The sequence below is a fragment of the Heterodontus francisci genome, unplaced genomic scaffold (genome assembly GCF_036365525.1).
Source record: "Heterodontus francisci isolate sHetFra1 unplaced genomic scaffold, sHetFra1.hap1 HAP1_SCAFFOLD_778, whole genome shotgun sequence".
NCBI classification, from domain to species: domain Eukaryota; kingdom Metazoa; phylum Chordata; class Chondrichthyes; order Heterodontiformes; family Heterodontidae; genus Heterodontus; species Heterodontus francisci.
In genome coordinates, this window is record NW_027140149.1 from 173,566 (window position 1) to 188,459 (window position 14,894).

Sequence of the window (14,894 nt, forward strand, 5' to 3'; positions counted from 1 at the left end):
GAACTGCTTTTGAGGAGCGTCTTAATTGAGGTGAGAGAGGGGGAGAGGTTTAGGGACAGAATGCCAGAGCTTAGGGCCCTGGCAGCTGAAGGCACGGCTGCCAATGGTGGGTTGAGGGAACTCTTTCTCTGAGTTTCTTTGCCTCTTCTGCCCAGTCCCTGATCCCTGGTCTGAATTAATTTGAAGGAATGTGTTACCCAGACTGAGTTGAGCAAGGCCGAGGGCAATGCTTAGTGGGGAGATGATCACGTTTGGTTTGCTGGTTTCCTGTAAAACCTCCTTGAACAGGTCCAAGCCAAATTTGCTGATGGCATTTCCCAAAAGTCGCATCTCCCCTGGTGATGTCTCTTGTCTACAGTCTCCCACTGCCTGTTTGCCATCCACATGATGCTGCTCTTCAGTCAGCTCAATGGATCCTGGAGATTCAGTCGCAGTGGAACTGTTGCCTTTTAGTTGCATCTCTGCTGTAGTTGATGCAATGTTTGATGGCTCGGTAACTGCTGGCTGCGTCTGTGGTCGCTCAGTAACTGCCGGCTGGGTGTGTGGTTGCTCGGTAACTGCCGGCTGGGTGTGTGGTTGCTCGGTAACTGCCGGCTGGGTGTGTGGTTGCTTGGTAACGGCTGGATGGGTGTGTAGATGCTCGGTAACTGCTGGCTGGCTGGAGTGGAGAGCTGATCGCTCTGTCAGCAAAGCTGACACTGTTTCCTTCCCTTCATTGCTCACTTTATCTGTCACCTACAAAGGTGAAAAATCAAACAGTGAAAGTATGCGGAAGGAGTCTCGTTAGGCAGGGATACAGAGATAGAAGAAAGAGAGACATGCAGTTCTATAGCACCTTTCACAATCTGAGGATGTTTCTTTGGGACACAGTCCTGTTATAGACACAGTCAGTGCTGGGACACTCTGTCCTGTTACACACAGACACAGGGTCAGTGCTGGGACACTCAGTCCTGTTACACACACAGTCAGTGCTGGGACACTCAGTCCTGCTATACACAGACACAGGGTCAGTGCTGGGACACTCAGTCCTGTTACACACACAGTCAGTGCTGGGACACTCAGTCCTGTTACACACACAGTCAGTGCTGGGACACTCTGTCCTGCTATACACAGACACAGGGTCAGTGCTGGGACACTCAGTCCTGTTACACACACAGTCAGTGCTGGGACACTCTGTCCTGCTATACACAGACACAGGGTCAGTGCTGGGACACTCAGTCCTGTTACACACACAGTCAGTGCTGGGACACTCAGTCCTGCTATACACAGACACAGGGTCAGTGCTGGGACACTCAGTCCTGCTATACACAGACACAGGGTCAGTGCTGGGACACTCAGTCCTGCTATACACAGACACAGGGTCAGTGCTGGGACACAGTCCTGCTATACACAGACACAGGGTCAGTGCTGGGACACTCAGTCCTGCTATACACAGACACAGGGTCAGTGCTGGGACACTCGGTCCTGCTATACACAGACACAGGGTCAGTGCTGGGACACTCGGTCCTGTTATACACAGACACAGGGTCAGTGCTGGGACACTCAGTCCTGTTATACACAGACACAGGGTCAGTGCTGGGACACTCAGTCCTGTTATACACAGACACAGGGTCAGTGCTGGGACACTCTGTCCTGTTATAGACACACAGTCAGTGCTGGGACACTCAGTCCTGTTATACACAGACACAGGGTCAGTGCTGGGACACTCTGTCCTGTTTGACACACACAGTCAGTGCTGGGACACTCTGTCCTGTTTGACACACACAGTCAGTGCTGGGACACTCTGTCCTGCTATACACAGACACAGGGTCAGTGCTGGGACACTCAGTCCTGTTACACACACAGTCAGTGCTGGGACACTCTGTCCTGCTATACACAGACACAGGGTCAGTGCTGGGACACTCAGTCCTGTTAAACACACAGTCAGTGCTGGGACACTCAGTCCTGCTATACACAGACACAGGGTCAGTGCTGGGACACTCAGTCCTGTTACACACACAGTCAGTGCTGGGACACTCAGTCCTGCTATACACAGACACAGGGTCAGTGCTGGGACACTCAGTCCTGTTACACACACAGTCAGTGCTGGGACACTCAGTCCTGTTACACACACAGTCAGTGCTGGGACACTCTGTCCTGCTATACACAGACACAGGGTCAGTGCTGGGACACTCAGTCCTGTTACACACACAGTCAGTGCTGGGACACTCTGTCCTGCTATACACAGACACAGGGTCAGTGCTGGGACACTCAGTCCTGTTACACACACAGTCAGTGCTGGGACACTCAGTCCTGCTATACACAGACACAGGGTCAGTGCTGGGACACTCAGTCCTGCTATACACAGACACAGGGTCAGTGCTGGGACACTCAGTCCTGCTATACACAGACACAGGGTCAGTGCTGGGACACTCAGTCCTGCTATACACAGACACAGGGTCAGTGCTGGGACACTCAGTCCTGCTATACACAGACACAGGGTCAGTGCTGGGACACTCAGTCCTGCTATACACAGACACAGGGTCAGTGCTGGGACACTCAGTCCTGCTATACACAGACACAGGGTCAGTGCTGGGACACTCGGTCCTGTTATACACAGACACAGGGTCAGTGCTGGGACACTCGGTCCTGTTATACACAGACACAGGGTCAGTGCTGGGACACTCGGTCCTGTTATACACAGACACAGGGTCAGTGCTGGGACACTCAGTCCTGTTATACACAGACACAGGGTCAGTGCTGGGACACTCTGTCCTGTTATAGACACACAGTCAGTGCTGGGACACTCAGTCCTGTTATACACAGACACAGGGTCAGTGCTGGGACACTCTGTCCTGTTTGACACACACAGTCAGTGCTGGGACACTCTGTCCTGCTATACACAGACACAGGGTCAGTGCTGGGACACTCAGTCCTGTTACACACACAGTCAGTGCTGGGACACTCAGTCCTGCTATACACAGACACAGGGTCAGTGCTGGGACACTCAGTCCTGCTATACACAGACACAGGGTCAGTGCTGGGACACTCAGTCCTGCTATACACAGACACAGGGTCAGTGCTGGGACACTCAGTCCTGCTATACACAGACACAGGGTCAGTGCTGGGACACAGTCCTGCTATACACAGACACAGGGTCAGTGCTGGGACACTCAGTCCTGCTATACACAGACACAGGGTCAGTGCTGGGACACTCGGTCCTGTTATACACAGACACAGGGTCAGTGCTGGGACACTCGGTCCTGTTATACACAGACACAGGGTCAGTGCTGGGACACTCAGTCCTGTTATACACAGACACAGGGTCAGTGCTGGGACACTCAGTCCTGTTATACACAGACACAGGGTCAGTGCTGGGACACTCTGTCCTGTTATAGACACACAGTCAGTGCTGGGACACTCAGTCCTGTTATACACAGACACACGGTCAGTGCTGGGACACTCTGTCCTGTTTGACACACACAGTCAGTGCTGGGACACTCTGTCCTGTTTGACACACACAGTCAGTGCTGGGACACTCTGTCCTGTTTGACACACACAGTCAGTGCTGGGACACTCTGTCCTGTTTGACACACACAGTCAGTGCTGGGACACTCTGTCCTGTTTGACACACACAGTCAGTGCTGGGACACTCTGTCCTGTTTGACACACACAGTCAGTGCTGGGACACTCTGTCCTGTTTGACACACACAGTCAGTGCTGGGACACTCTGTCCTGTTATAGACACACACAGTCAGTGCTGGGACACTTAGTCCTGATTTACACTCAGTCAGTGCAATGCTGTGTAATTTCTTACCTGTGTCGATGTTTGGTTTCTTGAATTCTCAGGAACTTTCGTGGCATCTTCACTCTGAGGAATTGATAAATTGAAATGAATCTGTTTCCCTGAAAACATTAGTATTTGATGCTTGCAATCTGTTTAGTTCATCAATTTTATATCAAACTGATTAACGATTTAAACGGCTGAATGATAGTGAGGGATGGTGAGGAATAGTGTGGGATGTTGTGGGATATTTAGGATTGGTGAGGGATGGTGGGGGATCTCAGTGAATCTGGTGGACTAGAATATAATCGGGTAGAGGTCATGCTTCAGTTGTACAAAGTCCTGGTTAGACCACACCTGGGGGAGTGCAGTGTAGATTTACCAGAATGATACCTGGACTGAAAGGGTTAAATTACAAGGAGAAATTAAACAAACTCTGGTTATATTCCCTGGAATTTAGCTGGATCGGGGTGATTTTATCGAAGTTTTCAAGATATTAAGGGGAACACATCGGGTAGAAAATCAAACTATTTCCGCTGGTTGGAAAGTCTAGGACGAGGGGACAGAGTCTAACATTTCGAGGCAGACCTTTCAGGGGTGAAATGAGGAAACACTTCTCCACACAAAGTGGGTAGAAGTTTGGAAATCAGTTCCACAAACAGCAATCGATTCTCAATCAATTTTTAATTTTAAATCTGAGATTGATAGATTTTTGTTAATGAAGTTATTAATGGATATGGGCCAAAGGCAGGTAGATGGGGTTAGGTTACAGATCAGCCATGATCAGATTGAATGGGGGAGCAGGTCTGAGGGGCTGAACGGCCTCTTCCTGTTCCTATATCCTATGAATTTTGAGCAGAACTCATTGTTTCAGTCAATAAGTCTCTCAAAGCACAGCTTGGGTTACAAGAGCAATCATATTGGTCAGACTCTTAACTCATCCTTGAAGTCCCTCTCACTGACCATCCCACTGATCTGCAGCTGGATAAAGGCATGTAAAACAAAGTTACAGCCTCCAACAAAAACAAGCACTTCTCAAAGGCAGAGAGAAAACACAAGGAGAGGAAATCCTGATCCAGCAGCTCAGCTAAAACTCAGTTGTCTTCCGTATCCTGGCCTATTTGCAGCTGAAACGTCTGGGTGCAAATCTGCCTCAGCAGTTACCTACATATCACCCCACATAATGGACATGGTCACCTTCGCCTCGAAGGACGAACAACAGCCGAACAGAGTGACCGTCCCGGGGCGATCCGTGACCGGGCAGAGTGACCGTCCCGGGGCGAGCCGTGACCGGGCAGAGTGACCGTCCCTGGTGGAGAGACAGAGATGAAAAGTAAATTGGGGAAATGAAATATGAAATAGAAACTGCATCAATTCAAACGTGAAGATGGTGGATTCTTCTCGGAACAGGAGGAGCAGAAGATCATTCAGAAACTGAACTGGAGTAGCCATATAAATACTGTGGCTACAAGAGCAGGTCAGAGGCTGGGAATCCTGTGGCAAGTAACTCATCTCCTGACTCCCCAAAGCCTGTCCACCATCTACAAGGCACAAGTCAGGAGTGTGATGGAATACTCTCCACTTGCCTGGATGGGTGCAGCTCCAACAACACTCAAGACATCGTCCAGGACGAGCAGCCCGCTTGATTGGCACCCCATCCTCAAACATTCACTCCCTCCACCACTGACGCACAGTGGCAGCAGTGTGTACCATCTACAAGATGCACTGCAGCAATGCACCAAGGCTCCTTAGACAGCACCTTCCAAACCCACGACCCCTACCAACTAGATGGACAAGGGCAGAAAATGCATGGGAACACCACTACCTGCAAGTTCCCCTCCAAGTCACACACCATCCTGACTTGGAACTATATCACCGTTCCTTCACTGTCGCTGGGTCAAAATCCTGGAACTCCCTTCCTAACAGCACTATGGGTGTACCTACCCCTCATGGACTGGAGCAGTTCAAGAAGGCAGCTCACCACCACCTTCTCGAGGGCAATTAGTGATGGGCAATAAATGCTGGTCTAGCTAGTGACACTCACATCCTGTAAATGAATAATAAAAAAAAGCCCCTCAAGCCTCTTCCCCAAACATCAGGAGTTGGGAGATGTGGCAGGTGATCTGGGTAAATGATGGGTTGAAATTGCAGTTGGGAATTGGGAGCAGTTAATGCAACAGGAAATGGGGACAAGAAAAGAGAAAGAATGAGAAAGGGTGAAGAGGTTGGGAGGAAAGGTTTAAAGGTTCCGGTTTACATCAGCAGTTCTGGCAGGGTTGGTGAAACACAGCAGTAGGGTCACGAGACTCCATGTGTTCATCCTGGTGACTGATGGAACACTGCAAAAAGAAATATTCATTAAACCACCAATGGAAAAGCACCAATGATCGCGGTCAAAGAAACAACAAACAATGAGATAAATCGATGAAGGAAGCTTGTGACTATTCCAATGCTCTCCTGACCAGCCTCCTACCTTTCACTCTCCCTGAACTTCAGTTCATCCAAAACTCTTCTGCCTGCATCCTAACTCATACCAAGTCCCATTCACCCATTGCTCCTTGTGCTCCCGAACCTACATTAACTCTCAGTCTGGCGGTATTTCCATTATAAAACTCTCAACCCTGTTTTCAAGTCTCTCCCCTCCCGATCTCTGTAATCACCTGCTGATCTACAACCTCTGAGATCTCTGCATCCTTTAATTCCGGCCTCTTGCACATCTCCGATTTTAATCACTCCACCATTGGCGGCCGTGCCTTCAGCTACCTGGGCCCCAAGCTCTCGAATTCCTTCTAAAAACCTCTCCACCTCTCTCTCCTCCTTCAAGCTTTTCATCATCTGCCCGAATATTACCTTTTGTGTCTCAGTGTCAAATTGTATATGAAAGCATTCCTGTGAAGAATCTGGGGATGTTTTACGGCCTTAACAATGATAAATTATACAGGTTGTTCCGAACAGTACAAGCAGAGGTCACAAGCTGCTCCTGAACAGGAACAGGATCTGACCAGAGATGCTGGAACAATCTCCGGGACAGGATCTGACCAGAGATGCTGGAACAATCTCCGGGACAGGATCCGACCAGAGATGCTGGAACAGTCTCCGGGACAGGATCCGACCAGAGATGCTGGAACAGTCTCCGGGACAGGATCCGACCAGAGATGCTGGAACAGTCTCCGGGACAGGATCCGACCAGAGATGCTGGAACAGTCTCCGGGACAGGATCCGACCAGAGATGCTGGAACAGTCTCCGGGACAGGATCCGACCAGAGATGCTGGAACAGTCTCCGGGACAGGATCCGACCAGAGATGCTGGAACAGTCTCCGGGACAGGATCCGACCAGAGATGCTGGAACAGTCTCCGGGACAGGATCCGACCAGAGATGCTGGAACAGTCTCCGGGACAGGATCCGACCAGAGATGCTGGAACAGTCTCCGGGACAGGATCCGACCAGAGATGCTGGAACAGTCTCCGGGACAGGATCCGACCAGAGATGCTGGAACAGTCTCCGGGACAGGATCCGACCAGAGATGCTGGAACAGTCTCCGGGACAGGATCCGACCAGAGATGCTGGAACAGTCTCCGGGACAGGATCCGACCAGAGATGCTGGAACAGTCTCCGGGACAGGATCCGACCAGAGATGCTGGAACAATCTCCAGAACAGCATCCGGAAGGGCAGTACTGGACCTAATCCTAGGGAATGAAGTTGGACAAGTGGTAGAAGTATCAGTGGGGGGAGCATTTCGGGGATAGTTACCATAACTCTGTAAGATTTAAGGTAGTTATGGAAAAGGACAAAAATGGACCAGGAATAAAGGTACTGAATTGGGGGAAGGCCGATTTCAATATGATAAAACAGGATCTGGCCAAAGAGAACTGGGAGCAGCTACTTGTAGGAAAGTCTACATCAGACCAGTGGGAGTCATTCAAAGAGGAAATAGTGAGGGTTCAGAGCCAACATGTACCCATTAAGGTGAAGGGTAGGACCAACGTCCAGGGAACCCTGGATGTCAAGGGATATAGAGGATTGGATCAGGAAAAAAAAGGAGGCTTATGGCAGATTCAGAGGGCTGAAAACAGTGGAGACCCTCAGAGTATAGAAAGTTTAGGGGGGTTCTTATAAAAGTAATTAGGAGAGCGAAGAGGGGGCATGAAGAAACACTGGCAGGCAAGATAAAGGAAAATCCTAAGGCGTTTTATAAGTATATTAAGGGCAAGAGGATAACCAGGGAAAGAGTAGGGCCCATTAGAGACCAAAGTGGCAATCTGTGTGTGAGGCCAGAGTACATAGGTGAGGTTTTAAATGATTACTTTTCATCTGTGTTCACTATGGAGAAGGACGATGTAGGTGTAGAGATCAGGGTGGGGGATTGTGATATACTTGAACAAATTAGCATTGAAAGGGAGGAAGTATTAGCAGTTTTAGCGGGCTTAAAAGTGGATAAATCCCCAGGCCCAGATGAGATGTATCCCAGGCTGTTATGTGAAGCAAGGGAGGAGATTGCAGGGGCTCTGACACAAATTTTCAAATCCTCTCTGGCCACAGGAGAGGTACCAGAGGACTGGAGGACAGCGAATGTGGTACCATTAATCAAGAAGGGTAGCAGGGATAAACCAGGTAATTACAGGCCTGTGAGTCTAACATCAGTGGTAGAGAAACTATTGGAAAAAATTCTGAGGGACAGGATTAATCTCTACTTGGAGAGGCAGGGATTAATCAGGGATAGTCAGCATGGCTTTGTCAGGGGGAGATCGTGTCTAACAAATTTGATTGAATTTTTTGAGGAGGTGACTAGATGTGTAAATGAGGGTAAAGCAGTTGATGTAGTCTACATGGACTTCAGTAAGGCTTTTGATAAGGTCCCACATGGGAGATTGGTTACGAAGGTAAGAGCCCATGGAATCCAGGTCAATTTGGCAAATTGGATCCAAAATTGGCTTGGTGGCAGGAGGCAGAGGGTGATTGATGGTCGAGGGTTGTTTTTGCGATTGGAAGCCTGTGACCAGTGGTGTACCACAGGAATCGGTGCTGGGACCCTTGCTGTTTGTAGTGTACATTAATGATTAGACGTGAATATAGGAGGTCTGATCAGTAAGTTCGCAGATGACACGGAAATTGATGGTGTCGTAAATAGTGAGGAGGAAAGCCTTAGATTACAGGACGATATAGATGGGCTGGTAAGATGGGCAGAGCAATGGCAAATGGAATTTAATCCTGAGAAGTGTGAGGTGATGCATTTTGGGAGGACGAACAAGGCAAGGGAATATACAATGGATGGTAGGACCCTAGGAAGTACAGAGGGTCAGAGGGACCTTGGTGTATTAGTCCATAGATCACTGAAGGCAGCAGCACAGGTAGAGAAGGTGGTTTGGAAGGCATATGGGATACTTGCCTTTATTAGCTGAGGCATAGAATATAAGAGCAGGGAGGTTATGATGGAGCTGTATAAAACACTAGTTAGGCCACAGCTGGAGTACTGTGTACAGTTCTGGGCACCACACTATAGGAAGGATGTGATTGCACTGGAGAGGGTGCAGAGGAGATTCACCAGGATGTTGCCTGGGCTGCAGCATTTCAGCTATGAAGAGAGACTGGATATGCTAGGGTTGTTTTTCTTAGAGCAGAGAAGGCCGAGGGGGGAACCTGATTGAGGTATACAAAATTATGAGGGGCATTGATAGATTAGATAGGAAGAAACTTTTTCCTGAGCGGAGGTGTCAACAACCAGTGGGCATAGATTTAAGGTAAGGGGCAGGAGGTTTAGAGGGGATTTGAGGAAAATTTTTGGTAGAGGCAGGAACCCTCACAACATTTAAGAAGTATTTAGATGAGCACTTGAAACGCCATAGCATACAAGGCTACAGACCAAGTGCTGGAAAATGAGAGACTAGATAGGCTTGATGGCTGGCACAGACATGATGGGCTGAAGGGCCTGTTTCTGTGCTGTATAACTCTATGACTCTATAATCTCCAGAATAAGATCTGCCCGGAGATGCTGGAACAATCCCCGGAACAGCAGCCCCGGAACAGCATCCCCGGAACAACACCCCTCCCACCCCCCCTGGAGTTGCTGGAACAATCTCCGGAACAGCATTCCCCTCCCCCCCCCCCCCCCCGCCCCGCCCAGAGCTGCTGGAATAATGTCCGGAACAGCATCCCCCCCCCCCCCCCCCGCCCGGAGCTGCTGGAACAATCCCCGGAACAGCATCCCCCCACCCCCCCCCCCACCCGGAGCTGCTGGAATAATGTCCGGAACAGCATCCCCCCCCCCCCCCCCCGCCCGGAGCTGCTGGAACAATCCCCGGAACAGCATCCCCTCCCCCCCCCCCGCCCGGAGCTGCTGGAATAATGTCCAGAACAGCATCCCCCCCCCCCCCCCGCCCGGAGCTGCTGGAACAATCCCCGGAACAGCATCCCCTCCCCCCCCCCCCGCCTGGAGTTGCTGGAACAATCTCCGGAACAGCCTCCCCCCCGGAGTTGCTGGCAGCTGTATTGATTCTTTCACATGTAAAAAAAGAGAATTCTTTCAGAAAACAGCATTTTGGGATATGGTATATGAGGAACATGAGACATGACATGTTAGGACAGAGGAGTTTTGGACAATGTCAGGTTTACAGAGCTTGTAGAAGGGGAGAGCAGCCTGGAGAGCATTGCAATCATCAGGTTTGAAGGTGACAAAGGCAGAGTGAGGATTTCAATGGAAGATGGGTGGAGTTGTGTGATGGGACAGAGGAGGGAGTAGGCACTGTTTGGAATGGAAAGGATACGGGACAGTAACTCACTGTGGGCTGGAATAGGAGTCCATGGTTCTCACAGCTGGGTGGGTGAAGTAGGGAAATGATCAGCCTGGGCTGTTGCTTTCAATCACTGCCCAGAAACTCCTACTGAACATTGTGAACACTGCAGCTGATATTTGAGGGCAACTGGTGATTATACACTTGCCCTCAGGAGAGGAGAGAGGACAGAAGGGAACTTTTATAATAACCTTCCTTAGGTGTCAGCCTCACCTCTGAGTCAGAAGGGCATAGTAGGTTCAAGTCCCAGTCTAAGGACTTGATCAGAGAATCCAAGCTGACACGTGAGGGTCAGTACTGAGGGAGTGCTGCACTGTCGGAGGGTCAGTACTGAGGGAGTGCTGCACTGTCGGAGGGTCAGTACTGAGGGAGCGCTGCACTGTCGGAGGGTCAGTACTGAGGGAGCGCTGCACTGTCGGAGGGTCAGTACTGAGGGAGCGCTGCACTGTCGGAGGGTCAGTACTGAGGGAGCGCTGCACTGTCGGAGGGTCAGTACTGAGGGAGCGCTGCACTGTCGGAGGGTCAGTACTGAGGGAGCGCTGCACTGTCGGAGGGTCAGTACTGAGGGAGCGCTGCACTGTCGGAGGGTCAGTACTGAGGGAGCGCTGCACTGTCGGAGGGTCAGTACTGAGGGAGCGCTGCACTGTCGGAGGGTCAGTACTGAGGGAGCGCTGCACTGTCGGAGGGTCAGTACTGAGGGAGCGCTGCACTGTCGGAGGGTCAGTACTGAGGGAGCGCTGCACTGTCGGAGGGTCAGTACTGAGGGAGCGCTGCACTGTCGGAGGGTCAGTACTGAGGGAGCGCTGCACTGTCGGAGGGTCAGTACTGAGGGAGCGCTGCACTGTCGGAGGGTCAGTACTGAGGGAGCGCTGCACTGTCGGAGGGTCAGTACTGAGGGAGCGCTGCACTGTCGGAGGGTCAGTACTGAGGGAGCGCTGCACTGTCGGAGGGTCAGTACTGAGGGAGCGCTGCACTGTCGGAGGGTCAGTACTGAGGGAGCGCTGCACTGTCGGAGGGTCAGTACTGAGGGAGCGCTGCACTGTCGGAGGGTCAGTACTGAGGGAGCGCTGCACTGTCGGAGGGTCAGTACTGAGGGAGCGCTGCACTGTCGGAGGGTCAGTACTGAGGGAGCGCTGCACTGTCGGAGGGTCAGTACTGAGGGAGCGCTGCACTGTCGGAGGGTCAGTACTGAGGGAGCGCTGCACTGTCGGAGGGTCAGTACTGAGGGAGAGCTGCACTGTCGGAGGGTCAGTACTGAGGGAGTGCTGCACTGTCAGAGGTGTCATCTTTTGGACGAAATGTTAAACCAAGGCCCTATTTGCCCTCTGAGCTGGATGCAAAAAAATCCCATGGCCACTATTTTTAAGACAAGCAGGGTATTCTCTCCAGTGCCCTGGGGCCAATATTTTTCCCTTCATCAAAATCAGTAAAACAGATTATCTGGTCATTACCACATACTGTTTGTGGGATCTTGCTGTGTGTAAATTTGCTGCCCCATTTCCTACATTACAACAGTGACTTCACTTCAGAACATACTTCATTGGCTGCAAAGCAATTTGGAACGTCCTGAAGTTATGAAAAGCGCTATAGAAATGCAAGTCTTTCTTTGTGACTATTAACTGTTAATTCCATTCTGTCTCAGATGAGTAACAGTAACATGTCGACAGAGTTTAAAGGTTTGGAATCCATCAGCTGGCTCACAGCAATCTAACTATCTCTTCAGTTTCACATTCCCTTTCCGGTCAGGACCTATCCTGAGGATTCCAATCTCTGGCTCAGCAAAAAGTCACGCAAAATTGCTTTTACTTTCCCTGTTTTTAAAAAATATTATCTGATTTTCACCTCTATTCAGGTTGTCCCTCCCACTCTTCCATTCCTTTCCCACTCCCACACTCTCTCTCTCTTTTCCTCTCCCACACTCTCTCTTTCTCTCTTTCTCCTTCTCTCTCCTCTCACACCTTCTCTCTCCCACATTCTCCCTCTCTCCCTCTTCCTCTCTCTCCCACATTCTCCCTCTCTCACACACACACACACACTCTCTCCCTCCCTTCCTGTTTCCCCACCCCTCACGTTGACAAGTCATCATTCCCAGCCAGTGCAGTGAGGGTGAGTGAAGGGCATAATTAAACCTCCCTCCATCCGCTGAGTGTTTCCCCTTCACATTACACTTCACTGTGACAACGCACCTGGAAACCATGGTCTCACCCCACGTGTGCATGTGAGAAGGAGTCAAAGGCACCCGTGCCTCCCAGGTGGGCAGCCTGTGACACTGATAACGGACAGAGGAATGAGGGGGGAAGAGACACAATGTGGGGGAACTGCCATCTCTCCACAGGATCTCAGAGTCCTGCCAAAGTGAGTTAACATGCAGATTATACATTTATAACATAAACCCTGTCTAATAAAATGGAGAGACAGACGCAGAGTCTCAGTACAGCACCGGGTGTTGCTGTCCTTTTACCCATTAGTGTTGTGGCCCTAATACTGGTCAACGTTCAGGCTCCAGAGTGTCTGCTTGTCATTGGGCATGACATTCCCACCAACCCACCAACCCCCCAACCCCCACTCCCAACCGAGCTCCATTCTCTCTAAGGGCCCAGCATATCCAAACTAGACAATCACAAATCCGACCGCATTTAAATTCCAAGTATTTTGAAGTTTTATATAGGAAGCTGTAATCGAGTTCCCAATCTCCCCACAGCACGCAAGAGTTAACAGGACTCTGCAGGAACATCAGGAGTGACACACAAGAGTAAAGCAATGGATCTTACCTCGCTATTCACAGCCTTGCCTTCTATTCAACTGATGAAGGGGAAAAAAATGGGCTAAAATCCCATGACATCAGCAATTTGCTGATTGTTAGAGTGAGATAACAATCAGTAACTCCCAGGGCCATTCACTTATTTATCAAACTCACTTCAACAAACATTGAGCCACAGATTTGTTAAACATTTGCCTGAAACTGTGCATCTGTTTATTACGGAAACGTAGTAAGAACATTTGGAAAAGGGAGCAGGCCATTCAGTCCCTCAAGACTGCCCCACCATTCATTTATATCCTGGCTAATCTATTCCTGAACTCCACCTTCATTCAACATCCCTTAATCCTTTTGCCCCAGCAAAAATCTATCAATCTCAGTTTTGACATTTTCAATTGAACCCCAGAATCCACAGCCTTTTTGAGGGAGAGAGTTCCAGACTCCCACCACCCTTTATTTGAAGACGTGCTTCTTGTCTTAGGGAAAATGTTAGAAGCTATTATTAAAGATGTTATAACAGGGCACTTAGAAAAATTAAAGGTAATCAGGCAGAGGCAACGTGGTTTTGTGAAAGGGAAATCATGTTTAACCAATTTATTGGAGTTCTTTGAAGAACCAACGTGTGCTGTGGATAAAGGGGAACCAATGGATGTACTGTACATAGATTTCCAGAAGGCATTTGATAAGGTGCCACATCAAAGGTTATTGCAGAAAATAAAAGCTCATGGTGTAGGGGGTAACATATTGGCATGGATAGAAGATTGGCTAGCTAACAGGAAACAGAGAGTAGGCATAAATGGGTCATTTTCCCGTTGGCAAGATGTAACGAGTGGTGTGCCACAGGGATCTGTGCTCGACCCTCAACTTTTTACAATTTATATAAATGACTTGGATGAAGGGACCGAAGGTATGGTTGCTATATTTGCTGATGACACAAAGATAGGTAGGAATGTAAGTTGTGAAGAGGACATAAGGAGGCTACAAAAGGATATCGATAGGTTAAGTGAGTGGGCAAAGACCTGGCAAATGGAGTATAATGTGGGAAAGTGTGAAATTGTCCACTTTGGCAGGAAGAATAAAAAAGAAGCATATTATCTAAATGGTGAGAGATTGCATGTACAACAATTAATTAGGAAAGCTAATAGAATGTTATTGTTTATTGTGAGGGGAATTGAATACAAAAGTAGGGAGATTATGCTCCAGTTACACAGGGCATTGGTGAGACCACATCTGGAGTACTGTGTACAGTACTGGTCTCCTTATATAAGGAAGGATGTAAATGCATTGGAAGCAGTTCAGAAAAGGTTTGCGAGACTAATACCTGGGATGGGTAGGTTGTCTTACGAGGAACGATTGGACAGGCTCGGCTTGTATCCGCTGGAGTTTAGAAGAGTAAGAGGCGACTTGATTGAAGCATATAAGATCCTGAGGGGTCTTGACAGGGTGGATGTGGAAAGGATGTTTCCCCTTGTGGGTGAATCTCGAAGTAGGGGTCACTGTTTAAAAATAAGGGGTCACCCATTTAAGACAGAGATGAGGAGACATTTTTTCTCTCAGAGGGTCGTGAGTCTTTGGAATTCGC

The 14,894-nt window shown here is 49.5% G+C and overlaps 1 protein-coding gene across 1 annotated transcript in view; it reads right to left on the minus strand.

Moving 5' to 3' along the window:
* The window catches only part of LOC137358961 (alpha-2-antiplasmin-like), a 44,710-nt gene extending 31,300 nt beyond the window's left edge, over positions 1 to 13,410 (minus strand). Inside the window, exons 1-4 of the mRNA XM_068025128.1 lie at positions 13,326 to 13,410; positions 6,021 to 6,102; positions 3,797 to 3,850; positions 198 to 735 (exon numbers count right to left, since the gene is read on the minus strand). Coding sequence (XP_067881229.1) covers positions 198 to 735; positions 3,797 to 3,850; positions 6,021 to 6,083 — 655 coding nt within the window. The 5' untranslated portion in view covers positions 6,084 to 6,102; positions 13,326 to 13,410. The remainder of the gene's footprint in view (positions 1 to 197; positions 736 to 3,796; positions 3,851 to 6,020; positions 6,103 to 13,325) is intronic.
* Between the last annotated feature and the right edge of the window lie 1,484 nt (positions 13,411 to 14,894).